Genomic DNA, 12,701 nt, shown 5'->3' on the forward strand with positions numbered 1-12,701 from the left:
ATTTACTTATATAACGGTTCATAAATCAGACGATTGTGTCTAAATATAGTAACACAAGGTTGTTATCGCTTCCTGTCGTATCATCTGTTCCTCAGCGCTTTTAGTGGCAAAAACGAAAACAAAACGTAACGTGCTTTTCCTGCAGATGTTGAAAAGCAACATAGGCCTAGGTATAAGCGGTGTGCTGTAGGCCTAAGTCAGAAAAAGACATAAGCGGTGTGCTGTAAGTCAGAAAAGGACATAAGCGGTGTGCTGTAAGTCAGAAAAGGACATAAGCGGTGTGCTGTAAGTCAGAAAAAAATGCGTTTTCCCATTAATTTGTATTTTCAAGGTAATCATGATCTTACGAATATAATTGGCATGTGTCGTACACATCCCTTCGAAGTTAGATTTGCTTTTGGGAGACTACAGTATCAGTTGGGTAGAGGGTGTAAGAGTTGTACCTGCTGCCCCCATTGCATGATTCATAAGAGGCGACTAAATTTGGGATATTACATTTTTTCACTTTCTAAATGATGTTCTTCCTTATGTCTCCTTTGAGCTTGACACTCTCCCACTTTTTGCCTTTAGTTGAGTGTTCGCTCCTGTGAGGAAGGCTTTGGGTTTTGTCCCCTGGTCGAGGTATGGAGTGGGGGTATATGATTTCACACCTTTTCGTTATTTGTTCAAATACATTTCAAATTGAGAAAGAGTACCTTTTATTGTTAGATGTACAACTGCTTCATAACATACAAGTGTGTAGCCTGATGTATGCACACGTATCACTGCACATGGGAGCTTTTGTGTTTATTTCTTGGTTTGACGTGCATAATCTAAAATGGCAAAAGTATGATGTAAGTCGAGCAATGTCACCATGCAAACAAAAAGCACAATCATCAGCCACTTGCAGGTAAAATGCAAAAAAAAGTCTGCAGGGCTGGGATGGGGCATTTTATGTCTCATTTTGGGAAGAAAATTGGTTAATTTGGAAAGATTATTTCATGAGTTAACTGCAAATTTTGGGAATTTGGCTTTAAAATGAAATAATTCCAATTTGGAATGGGTCCCATTAACGGCCCCAAAAAGCCCTCGGAAAAAGCCCTGGTCTAGATCTGGTGTGCCAATTTATGTATTTTGGAAATTACGTAGCCATGCTTTTTTACAGTAGATTCTATTAATTGCTACTAAGTTCTCATGCTTAACACTCGGCATTTTCAGAGTGGAATGATTGCTATTGTTCGCTTTTTGTCAGTATAATATGACGGGTGAAACATCCTGTGAGGTGTCCTGCTGGAGTTCAGCAGTATGCATCAGTGGGGTAGTTGGCATCAGTTCCACACTCTCACAAGGAGAGTAATGTTCACAGCCAAACCACAGCCTCCACAAACACACACACATAACACCACAAGCATGTATCTTGCATACAGAGGAGAATTAATTACCATGGCTGTTGATAGGATTTGTTGAGCAATAACTACGCATACACCACTGGCTGTACTGTATGTATATGAATTGGAGCAATTAAAGTCCTGGTATCTCGATTGGTTTGAATGTCATTTTAAAGTTTATAGAGTTACAGGGTTGTCTTTACTATTTCCCCTATTTTGTTACAATATTTTATGATTTAAAAAAAAAATGTATTTTTTCAGTTATTAGCAACTTTATAAGAAACGGGTTTTTTTTCTACAGAGAAACAACTAATCCAAGATGTCACTGGCAGATGAACTGATTGCAGATTATGAAGATGCTGACGATGATTTGGATGAACATGAGGCAGAAGTGGAGTCCATGGACATAGCAGAAGTGGATGAAAAGGCTGAAGTGGATTATAAAGATAAAGAAACCGTGAAAAGTGTCGCTAAGTTAAGGGATAGTGAACAAGTACGTTAAGCTGTATTTAGGAATTGATAATATGGGTCTATTGATCAGTGATCAGTGTAAATGTTTTAAAAGATGAATAAATTAAGACACTTCAAAAAAATATACATGTATATGTACAATAACATAGAAAATGAATAGAACCAGTAATTAATGCAATTCATATCTATTTAAGTGTTTTAAAGGATGCCTTCAGAATTATTCCATTTAACAAATACTTTTATTAAAATGTTGTTGTTTTTTTCAGCTGGCTAATATTTTAGTCAACATAGAAAAATATGCATCTCAACCAAGAAGACAGAAAGGTACATATTTAATATAATTTTTGAATCTTTTATTTAAGAAATAATTAACGATGATTCGTGTATTATTGAAGGATATACAACGAGGACGAGGATATTTTGCAATTAAATTAATAACGAAGGCCACAGGCCTGAGTTATTAATTAAAATTGCAAAATATCCGAAGTTGATTATTTCTATTCTACCATGTACTGTTTAGTTCTGAGATTGACCTATTTCTAATAGAAAAACAACAAAGAAACCCCGGGAAAACCTTATTTCTTGAGTATTGTATTATTTGTTGATGAAATATACAGGCAATACAGTACTACGATCAAGAGCATCTATCATATGGCATTGATTTTGAAAATTAAAAAAAAAAAGGATAAAAAAAAGAAAAGAAAAAGAAAAAAAGGAGGGCCTCCGTAGGATTCGAACTCGCGTCGTGATAAAAATATATTGAAAGACTAACCCATTAGCCCACTCGGCTATAGTAACCTTTTATGAAACGGGTGAATATTAGATATTTAAAATTGTGACAGCCGTGACTCACGACCGTGTATTATTGGCACGAGCGTGGGTTATTGGAAAATAATACATGGTTTTAAACCAATCAAAACCGCTGTTACATAGCAAACATGGTAGAATTTACAATAATTGATGTTTCAGATGTCCTTTTAGATAGATTAATTTGAAAAAGGTAAAAACGAAACAAAAATATGGCATGTTATTTGTTGTAAAAAATCTGATGTCTTCCCTACACAATAATGAGACAGATAAAGAATTTGCTGTGAGTAGGACGTCAAAGTTATGCTATTTTTCTGTTTGTTTGTTACAATGCTGTATGACTTGCTACTGTAGAGAGTTTTATAGGAACATGTACTTTGCAGTATGTAGCTGATTTTGTGATTGACCTTCTGATTTTGTTGTCGTTTACAGTGGCTGGTCCTGTGGAGGCTGATCCTGAATACAAACTTATCGTAGAGGCTAACAACATCACTGTGGAGATTGACAATGAAATAAGTAAGTAGACACCAATATTCAAACAACGAATGTTTTAGCAATGTTGTTTTGGTCCTAAAATATGTATAAATTAGCTATTGCTAATTAAATTAAATAGGGCCTTATTTTGGCAACAGCAATATATTATGACCATCACTTATATTTTCATTTCGAATTTATAGAACTATTATGTTTTGTTGACTTTAATTATCTTACTCTCCAAATATCATTTTATGATATTTTGAAACAGCAATGTTAGGTTTTCAAAATGAGGTAGGTGATGTCAGGCACATGCCAGCTATGACCCATAGAGTACTCGCATCAATTAATGAGTAAAAACATTTGGGGAAATTCAGTCAGACTTTTCAATATCTAATGCATTGACTGACTAAAATGCTCACTTCTACATTCAGTATATATGTGTGGGGTATTTATCAAAACAAAGCAAATGTTAGAGCCGCTAATGGAAAGTTATATATTGTATCAAGAGTTGTCTCCCATAGATTATATATGTACCCTTATTTGTTCTGATATTTGGAACATTGTGCTACAAATGTGTATGTATACAAACAAGAAAGTGTCGGATTTAACTTGCACTGTTCTTTTCATACGCTTGATTAATTTTGATTAATTTTGGCCGGGATATAATTTCACCAGCAGAATATGATTTAGAGTATTCAGTAAAACACTCCTGATCTTTTATCAATGAAACAGATAGGGTATTAATTCAATGTTATATAGGAAAATATTACCCAAATGTTCAGATTTGGTTATAACTCACTGCATAAGACTTGAAAGAGTAAATCATAACAAGCTATTTATCTGACACCCATTTGATAGATTAATAGGAATATAAGGACATCAGAATTAATTGGATAAAGAATTAAAAAAAATGGAAATTTTAAATCCCTCATTTCAGATAACAGTTTATTTTTCCTTCATCTCGCATGGTTGTTTGTTTTGACTGAAAATTTATTTCGTTATAAAGACAGTAGTATTTGACATGGTTCTCCCACAAGACTTTAATATATTAATTGCTTTATGATTGTTACATTGTAGATGTGATACATAAGTTCACGAGGGACCACTACTCCAAAAGGTTTCCTGAGTTGGAGTCACTCATCCAGACCCCCATGGAGTATATCAAGACAGTTAAGGTAACATTATTGAGGAAGAGGAAGTTTTTAGAACTTCAATATACTCCAGCCAAAATAATTAATACATATGTACATAATTATATATATGTTCTTAGATGCTTTGTGTTGTAAATGACAAGAGGGTAAGAAAAACAGCCTGCTACAAGACTGTAGTCTTTGCTATCCATGGGCAAAATCCTTTACACTGTTTCTCAAATCTATATGCCTGGAGTGGAAGATAAAGGACAAAACTACATAATCAATTTCAATTGGTATACTGGGAAATTTTATAAATGTCAGATTGTCTTACTATTCATCACGTTATGTAATTTGTTCTCAATTTTGATTTCTTAAGAAAGATTTTAAGTCAAATAATGAAATGTTCTTTCTTATCAACTGAAGTTTTGAGTACAGGAATGGCCATCTAATAGCACTGTAATATTGTAACCGTTGTCAAATTTTATGGTATGTCATGTTTTTTTATATTTTCTTGACAATTTGTGTTGCAATGATATTGCTATCAAAAGTCATATATAAGATAATCATTAAAAATGAATATATTTAAGTTTATAAATCAATGCCAGAAAACATTGTTACGGAAGTTGGTGAAAGAATCTTTACACATTGTTCAATTTTTTTTCTGTTGCTAGGAACTAGGAAATAATATCATGGAAAACTCTAAAAAGAACGAAGTCCTTCAAGAAATTCTTGTGCCAGCTACTATAATGGTAGTGAGTGTGACAGCATCCACTACACCAGGGTAAGTGTCCAAATTGTCCAAATTGTCCAAATAAATTAGGAGTACATCTGTCTGATTGCATTTATCTTGATCAGTTTAGGTTTTACTTTGAAAATGTTGAATTTGAAAGAGACAAAGCTAGTTATTCTGCATAAAAGAGAAGTGTTCGCTTTTGAATACAAAGATACATGCATGTCAATATTGTGGACAATGTCAATTGCTTATTTGATAATCAATTTGACATCACAACATCAATTCATGAGATCCATATACATTGTACATGTACAATTTTATCTTTTTATTTGACAATTATTGTCCATTCTCTTACTTCCAGGACAAGTCTTACTGCAGAGGAGATGATAACAGTGATGGAGGCCTGTGATATGGTAGGGAGTTGCAAAAATATTTTATATATTAATTTATATTTCATATGATACTTCATTAAACCAATGTGCAGTTTTGTTCTGCACTGGTATAAATGGCATATATTGCTGTGAAGTTTAAATGGTAGTCAATGGAAATCATTGGATAGTTTTCTTGTTACACTAAATTCAGCAAGTTTGAATACAGTGTGGAAAATAATATTTTGATTAGTCAATATAAAATTGATGTATTTCAGTCTATGCTTCACTATGCATGTACTTCTACTAGATTGATACATTTCTCTACCTAATTCCAAAATTTATTTAAAAAAGATTGTTACATTATTTGTTCAGAAACTTGCAAATAAAAAAATTATCCATTTTAACAATTAAGATATCTATTGAATATTGAGGTCACCTGAAGTCTCCGGTGACCTATTGCAATTGCCTTTTGTCCAGCAGTGTCCATCATAAACAATTTTCTTTATACTGCTTCTCAATAACCAAAAGGTCCGAGTGGTTTCTCAATAACCAAAAGGTCCGAGTCGTGATATTTGGCCAGTAGCATGCTCAAATGAATGATTACGAAGTCTGTGAAAGTGAATGACCTTGACCTACTTTCAAGGCCACAGGGCTGAGATGTGTTTAATGTTTGTTTAAAATTTCAGGACAATTTAAGGCCCCTGGGCCTCCTGTTTTACTTGTGCTTTCACAGTAATTATGATAATTACGAATCTCAATCATTTATTTTTTGTTTAATACATGGTTATTTTTAAAACCTATTAAAATATTTTACTTTGATTTGATCACAGGCAATAGATCTGACAGAGTACAAGGCAAAGATATTCTCCTATGTGGAATCCAGGATGACCTTCATTGCTCCCAATGTCACTATAATCGTAGGGGCTTCTATATCCGCTAAACTTATGGGTAGGTATCTACAGAAACGTGTGATGAGGAGTGTTTCTGGTAACGTTTTCCTCCATCATTGGTCAAAGTTATTGAAGTGGTAGCCCTGTAACTCGTGATAATTAATGTACCACGGCTCCAGTGTAACGATAAAGGCAGAATTTTATAAGGCAGCCAATATGATGTGTACATGTTATTAGAGTCTGAAATTTTCAGGTCACCTTTGAAGGGAAAAAAATGGCCATTCTGTACACATTATTCAATGTTAATTAGTGGCAACAATACTCATTTACCAATGAATGAAAAAGGATTTACGATACATATCAGTTTCCAAACATATAAATCTGATGATATCTTGAAATATACACTTTCAGATTAAGTATTTTACTGTAGAAATACTTTGTTTTGTAACTGTGTTCCATTGTGTTTTAAACAAGTAATACATGTTTCTGCTGTAAACACACCATCCCCTCAACCTACTATTTTAGCACCTACATGTTTGAAAAATTATTCCTAAAACATCTACTTTATGAATGCTGTATTAAAAGAAGATTTTCATTCACCTACAGGTACAGCAGGAGGCCTGACAAACCTCTCTAAGATGCCCGCATGTAATGTCCAGTCCCTGGGAGCCCAGAGAAAAACCCTGTCTGGCTTCTCCATGGCATCCATCCAACCCCACATGGGATACATCTATAACTGTGACATTGTACAGAAAACACCTCCGGTACAACACTTTTATAACAGTATAGTTTGCAATAGTAGAACCTAGATTTTTTCTTTCAATTCAGGAATAATTTTCATTGTCATAAGAGATCAAATTTTCCTATCATTCTGTGTTCTAATTATGAGAAAGGTAGTTGGTGTACTGCATACAGGAATTTGTTTTCTCTAATATCATTATAAAGTTGTCTTTTATGTTGTTCAGTGAGGTAGCCACTATCTACTACAAGGATACCTTACCTCAAAATGACCCTTGTTCTTCTCTGAGCATTGAACTCCACAAATAAAACCAAAATATTATGACAATGAATACTGGTACACAGCATACAATATATAGGTCGTACTTACATGTGAATAAAACTCTTGCTAGTCTTGGAATAATATGCACTGAGGAATGGCTTAATATTGGACGGGACAAAGAAATTTTCCCCATATACAGTAAACCATTACATATTCAAGTAACAGTAACAGTACAATCTCATCACAATACATAATATTTGACATACAAATTAGATATTTTAGATGAACATGACTTTGCATATAAATATGCTTTGCATTTAAGGAGTTACGGAAAAAAGCCGCCAGATTGGTGTCTGCCAAGTGTACATTGGCTGCACGGGTGGACAGTTTTCACGAGAGTGTGGATGGGTCTGTGGGGGACAGTCTAAGGGCGGAGATTGATGGCAAGCTGGACAAGCTCCTAGAACCACCACCGGTCAAAACCGTCAAAGCCCTACCCACACCTATTGATGCTGCACGTAAAAAGAGGGGAGGACGCAGGTGTGTAAACTATTTAATTTTTATGTGAGAACTACAGGGATATTTAATCTTAGTGTGAGATCTATTTCTCTAAATATTTTGTTGATGTAGCATTCCATTGCTATATATCAATTATATATTGACCATGATTCAGTAGTCGTTCAAAACAACATAATTACCTTTCATACAAAGTTACTCATAATATAAATTGACAGTGATGGTTTATGTATTATTACATGGCTGTTAAAAAATAAAGAGAGATTTTTTACATATAAAGATAAAAAAAACAAATGTTAAGAATTCAACAGTGTATCTTAAACAGTAAGAGTCATATTTTATATGCAAGTTGATGTGGTTTCAATTTTACATGAACATTTTGATATTGAATTTTACAGCGATCATTTCTCTGAAACCTGAAACTGAAATCTACATATTCAGTTGTCTTAGAAATTATGCTATGTTCTTAGATTTTGTTAGTCTTTTTGATCATGTTTAATTCTTCAGAAATATTTACATGTACATGTTAATGTTATATATTTTTTGTTGTCATTAGGGCTAGAAAAATGAAAGAGAGACTTGGTTTGACAGAAGTCAGGAAAGCAGCTAACAGAATGAATTTTGGAGAGGTAATATATTCTAAATATCTCGTGTGATAAAAAAAACTTGTTATACTGTCACAGTTTCCCAGTTTGTTGACTTAAACCTCACTCCACTTTGCTAATTTCTTTGCCTTGTTGTATCCAGATAGAGGAAGATGCTTACCAGGATGACCTTGGTTTCTCCTTGGGAACGCTGGGTAAATCAGCATCGGGACGTATTAGGGGACCAGTAGTCGACTCAAAGACAAAGGCCAAGATCTCAAAAACCTTACAGGTAAGTCAGAAATGTGTGCTAAATTTAGGGATTTTACTTCTGAGGTTGTCTAGGTATCACAAACATCCTAATAATAACTGTCATGAAAACAAGGAAGCGTTTAAAGGTATTTCTCACAAAGTACATTAAACTTTCCACATTAACCACTTGAGGCTGATAGCTCATTAACTTTGCCTTGAAACATAAGATACCTGTCTATAAAACCTGTCTATAAAACCTGTCTATAAAGGTCACTCAAGGGAATAGAGAAAAGTGGCCTATATGTAGGTGGTTTTTATATAGAGATTTATATACAAAGACATATATAATGAAGAGTGTTAATTTTGGAACGAGTCAGATAGTCTATATAGACAGGTGTTTGTTACCATATATGGTGAGATAGTCTTTATAGACAGGTATTTGTTACCATATATGGTCAGATAGTCTTTATAGACAGGTGTTTGTAACCATATATGGTCAGATAGTCTTTTTAGACAGGTATTTGTTACCATATATGCTCAGATAGTCTTTAAAGACAGGTATTTGTTACCATATATGGTCAGATAGTCTTTATAGACAGGTGTTTGTTACCATATATGGTCAGATAATCTTAGTTACCATAAATGGTCAGATAGTCTTTATAGACAGGTGTTTGTTACCATATATGGTCAGATAGTCTTTGTTACCATATATGGTCAGATAGTCTTTGTTACCATATATGGTCAGATAGTCTTTGTTACCATATATGGTCAGATAGGCTTTATAGACAGGTGCTCGTTACCATATTTAGAGGTGTCCTTTATGGCAGGTTGTCTGAATGAGTTATCAATCCTAGAATTGACTTGTAAATATGCATAATTGTGTGTCCTTTCTCTAAATCTAAAGTTTGTATACCTTATTAGTTGAAGGTTCAAAAGCAGAACCAGACCTGGGGAGGAAGTACAACGGTCAAACGACAGGTGTCCGGAACCGCATCCAGTGTGGCTTTCACACCTCTTCAGGTAGGGGTGATCTTATGTATATGTTTCTTCAATGACTTCTGTCTAAATATGTTCTGTGGAACCTATAGAATTCTTTCACAGTTTCCAGATTTCGGTTGCATAAATAATTCTGCTGGTTTAGAATTTCAGGCTGATGTGTTCAGATGATCTGTCTGTATTAAAACAATACAAATGTTTTATCTCAACAGGGATTGGAGATTGTCAACCCTCAAGCTGCAGAGAAGAAAGTATCAGGAGGAAGTTCTACGTACTTCTCAAGTACTGGCAGTTTTGTGAATGTGAAACATAACAGGTGAAGATGGCGTATAAAACAACACAGCCACAACTACTAAAAGGGACTTTGTTGCATCAAGTTGTGACCATCACCTTCAGTGTATTATGCTCATGCCCTAGGCTTTCACTGGTCAACTGGTCAGCAAGACTTACATTTACTGACAAATCAAAGGGACTCCACATCATATACAACATGCAGGACTTAACAAAAGTCTTTGATGTTTCATCATGCTGTTGTAATAATCACTTAGCATGCTGTTGATGTTTTCCCTATATTCATGAAACCGTACTCATGCTAAACTACACATTTTGTGCCCGGGCTCCAATACATTTGGGTATAAATCTGATATTTTATTTAATATTTTTTTAATGATTTTAAGGAATTTCGGAAAGACTTCAAGACAGAAATTATTTTTGAGAGTGTTGTTTTTCCTTCAAACTGCTTTTTTATGATTTAAGTAAGTTTGAAAGAAAGTTTGGTTGAGCACAGACTTCATGTATGAGCATGATAATGGTTTCTTGAATATGCAGAGGAGTCTTCATAGAAGGTCCATGTTGATGAGCCTGATCATTTGTTGTTATTGTTGTTGTAATGATCTTTCAGAGAAATGTAAGGTGAAGTCAATACTGGTACAGTGTATGAAAGTAGTAATTAGCCCCATTGTCATATATTTTATGTGGAAATATATTATTGGTATGAAATCAATTAAATGTCATGATATACTGTACTGAAAACATATTTAAGGGGCTGTTAGTCTACAACTGATTCCACCATAATGCAATTGAATAAAATCACCAAAACTGAAAATGCATTTTGTTGTTTTCTTTTCAAAACAACTTCATCAACTTGTATTCTAGCAAGCAAGAATGAATCCATATAGACATGTGCTAACACGAGTTTATTGTCTACAAAAGGTTGTTTCCATTGTTTAATCTTTACAAATGACGTTACAAATGAACTTATTTTACACCTAAAACTTTGTGACAACAAGGCCCTTGTGCAGATACAGCTGTCCACATTGTAAAGGCTGTTAAGTTGATGAGGGAAGCCATCTTCTGAATCGTGCTGATATTATCATGATATCCGGAGAAATACGGTTAATAGTAAACTACCAGAAGGTAAAATTCACCATCCATCGAGATTGATTACGAAATTGATTTATGCTAAATAATTATGGAAAAATGACAAAATTTCCATTTGTTTTAGAATGATTTTAAGACTGGCAAAACATATGGAATGCCTTTTTGGCACACTGTAAACAATTTAAAAGAAAAATGTTGTAGATTCATAGATGAAATTTTGAAACATATGGAGTAGACTGGGAAACTGATCAACGAAATAAACTGGTAAAAAGAGACGTTGATAAACAGATCAAAATGTGAAAATTGTAAAACAATTAAACACTATCGGAGACTCCGACATATAATAATGATAGAGTAAAAACCGGATAAACAGAGTCAAATAAACAAGATGAACAGGCCAGATTCGTGTTGGAGCAACATTTTATTTTCTATAACTTTATGAGTATGCATTAACAACTGGATGATTATATAAAGAAAACTAGAATAAACGGTCATTGATATGTTATGATGGGAAGCTGGTACAAGGTGTTTTGCGAAATACATTTTGCCAACCACTTAAGATACCTTGTGTGAAAATGATCAATTCCAATAAATGAACACTCGAGGCAAAAATGCTTCATGTGACGTTCAATTTTGGTTTGTTTGTTTTTGTTTAACGTCCTATTAACAGCCAGGGTCATTTAAGGACGTGCCAGGTTTTGGAGGTGGAGGAAAGCCGGAGTACCCGGAGAAAAACCACCGGCCTACAGTCAGTACCTGGCAACTGCCCAACGTAGGTTTCGAACTCGCAACCCAGTGGTGGAGGGCTAGTGGTTAAGTGTCGGGACACCTTAACCACTCGGCAACCGCGGCCCCAACGTTCAATACTTGGGAAATGTACAATTACAGTCACGATTTAGGCCTAAGTGGTGGCATTGAATAGGCTAGAAGTCTAGACTTTTTGATTAGTTTCAATTCATGTTACTGCCAAAATTGCTGGAATTTCAGAAACAACATTTGATTATTTATTCGACTTAAATGCTGTCATACAAAATACTACATGTTCCTTTAAACTCCATTGATATTTTTTGGAAATGTGAGACCCGACCGACAGTCTCAGAAAACAGGACTTAGCACCATTTTTTCGAGAGCTTCTGGGAGCCTAGACCCTCGCCATAATTTTCTGTCTCACGCCCACGGTACCGACTTTCATTTTGAAAAATATAACTTTAGATTACGAAAATGATCTTACATCACTGAATTTATAACGCATTTAAATGCTTTTGCACTTTCCGAACCAACTGTCACCGTACGCAGATGAACTATCGGTATACAACACAAAAGCACAAAATCACAGATTTTGCAAAAAATACCAAAACATGAAGACGATGGATATAAATTACCATATCAATAAACCATCATTGTACATAAACCCATACTACCCTTATCAATTAATATAAGTTGCGATTACAAGTATCACCATATAAAACATTGTAGTAACAATATCTACACGAATATTAGCCCGAGATTCCCCTGGCCCAAACACCAGACTTGACATTGTGACCGATACTAAAGGTCCTCAACCATGCGGACATCAATCTGCCAGAATGTCCAAATCTGGTGTTTGAGCCAGTGGAAACTTGGACTACATGAATACAGTACATGTAATATAAATAAGTCACGAGTATAATGGGAAACGGAATGCCTCAACACAACATCAGAGTTCTTATTTATCCAACAAAATG

The 12,701-nt window shown here is 34.5% G+C and overlaps 1 protein-coding gene across 4 annotated transcripts; it reads left to right on the top strand.

Annotated features, from left to right (window-relative positions):
- Positions 1–108: 108 nt before the first annotated feature.
- On the top strand, positions 109–10,702 carry LOC117335560 (U4/U6 small nuclear ribonucleoprotein Prp31-like). Of its 4 annotated transcripts, none has more exons than XM_033895647.1 (14): positions 109–186; positions 1,669–1,860; positions 2,105–2,162; positions 3,078–3,161; positions 4,200–4,297; positions 4,927–5,036; positions 5,350–5,401; positions 6,190–6,307; positions 6,856–7,013; positions 7,572–7,789; positions 8,322–8,394; positions 8,513–8,641; positions 9,523–9,621; positions 9,810–10,702. In XM_033895647.1, the coding sequence occupies exons 2-14, from the start codon at positions 1,687–1,689 to the stop codon at positions 9,915–9,917; spliced, it is 1,479 nt and encodes a 492-aa protein (XP_033751538.1). In that variant the 5' UTR covers positions 109–186; positions 1,669–1,686; the 3' UTR covers positions 9,918–10,702. The 4 variants fall into 4 exon arrangements, with proteins under 4 accessions (XP_033751538.1, XP_033751531.1, XP_033751554.1 ...); XM_033895640.1 differs by having other exon boundaries at positions 136–285; XM_033895663.1 differs by lacking the exon at positions 109–186 and adding an exon at positions 192–223.
- Positions 10,703–12,701: the final 1,999 nt, after the last annotated feature.

Source organism: Pecten maximus, chromosome 1, assembly GCF_902652985.1.
Source record: "Pecten maximus chromosome 1, xPecMax1.1, whole genome shotgun sequence".
NCBI lineage: Eukaryota > Metazoa > Mollusca > Bivalvia > Pectinida > Pectinidae > Pecten > Pecten maximus.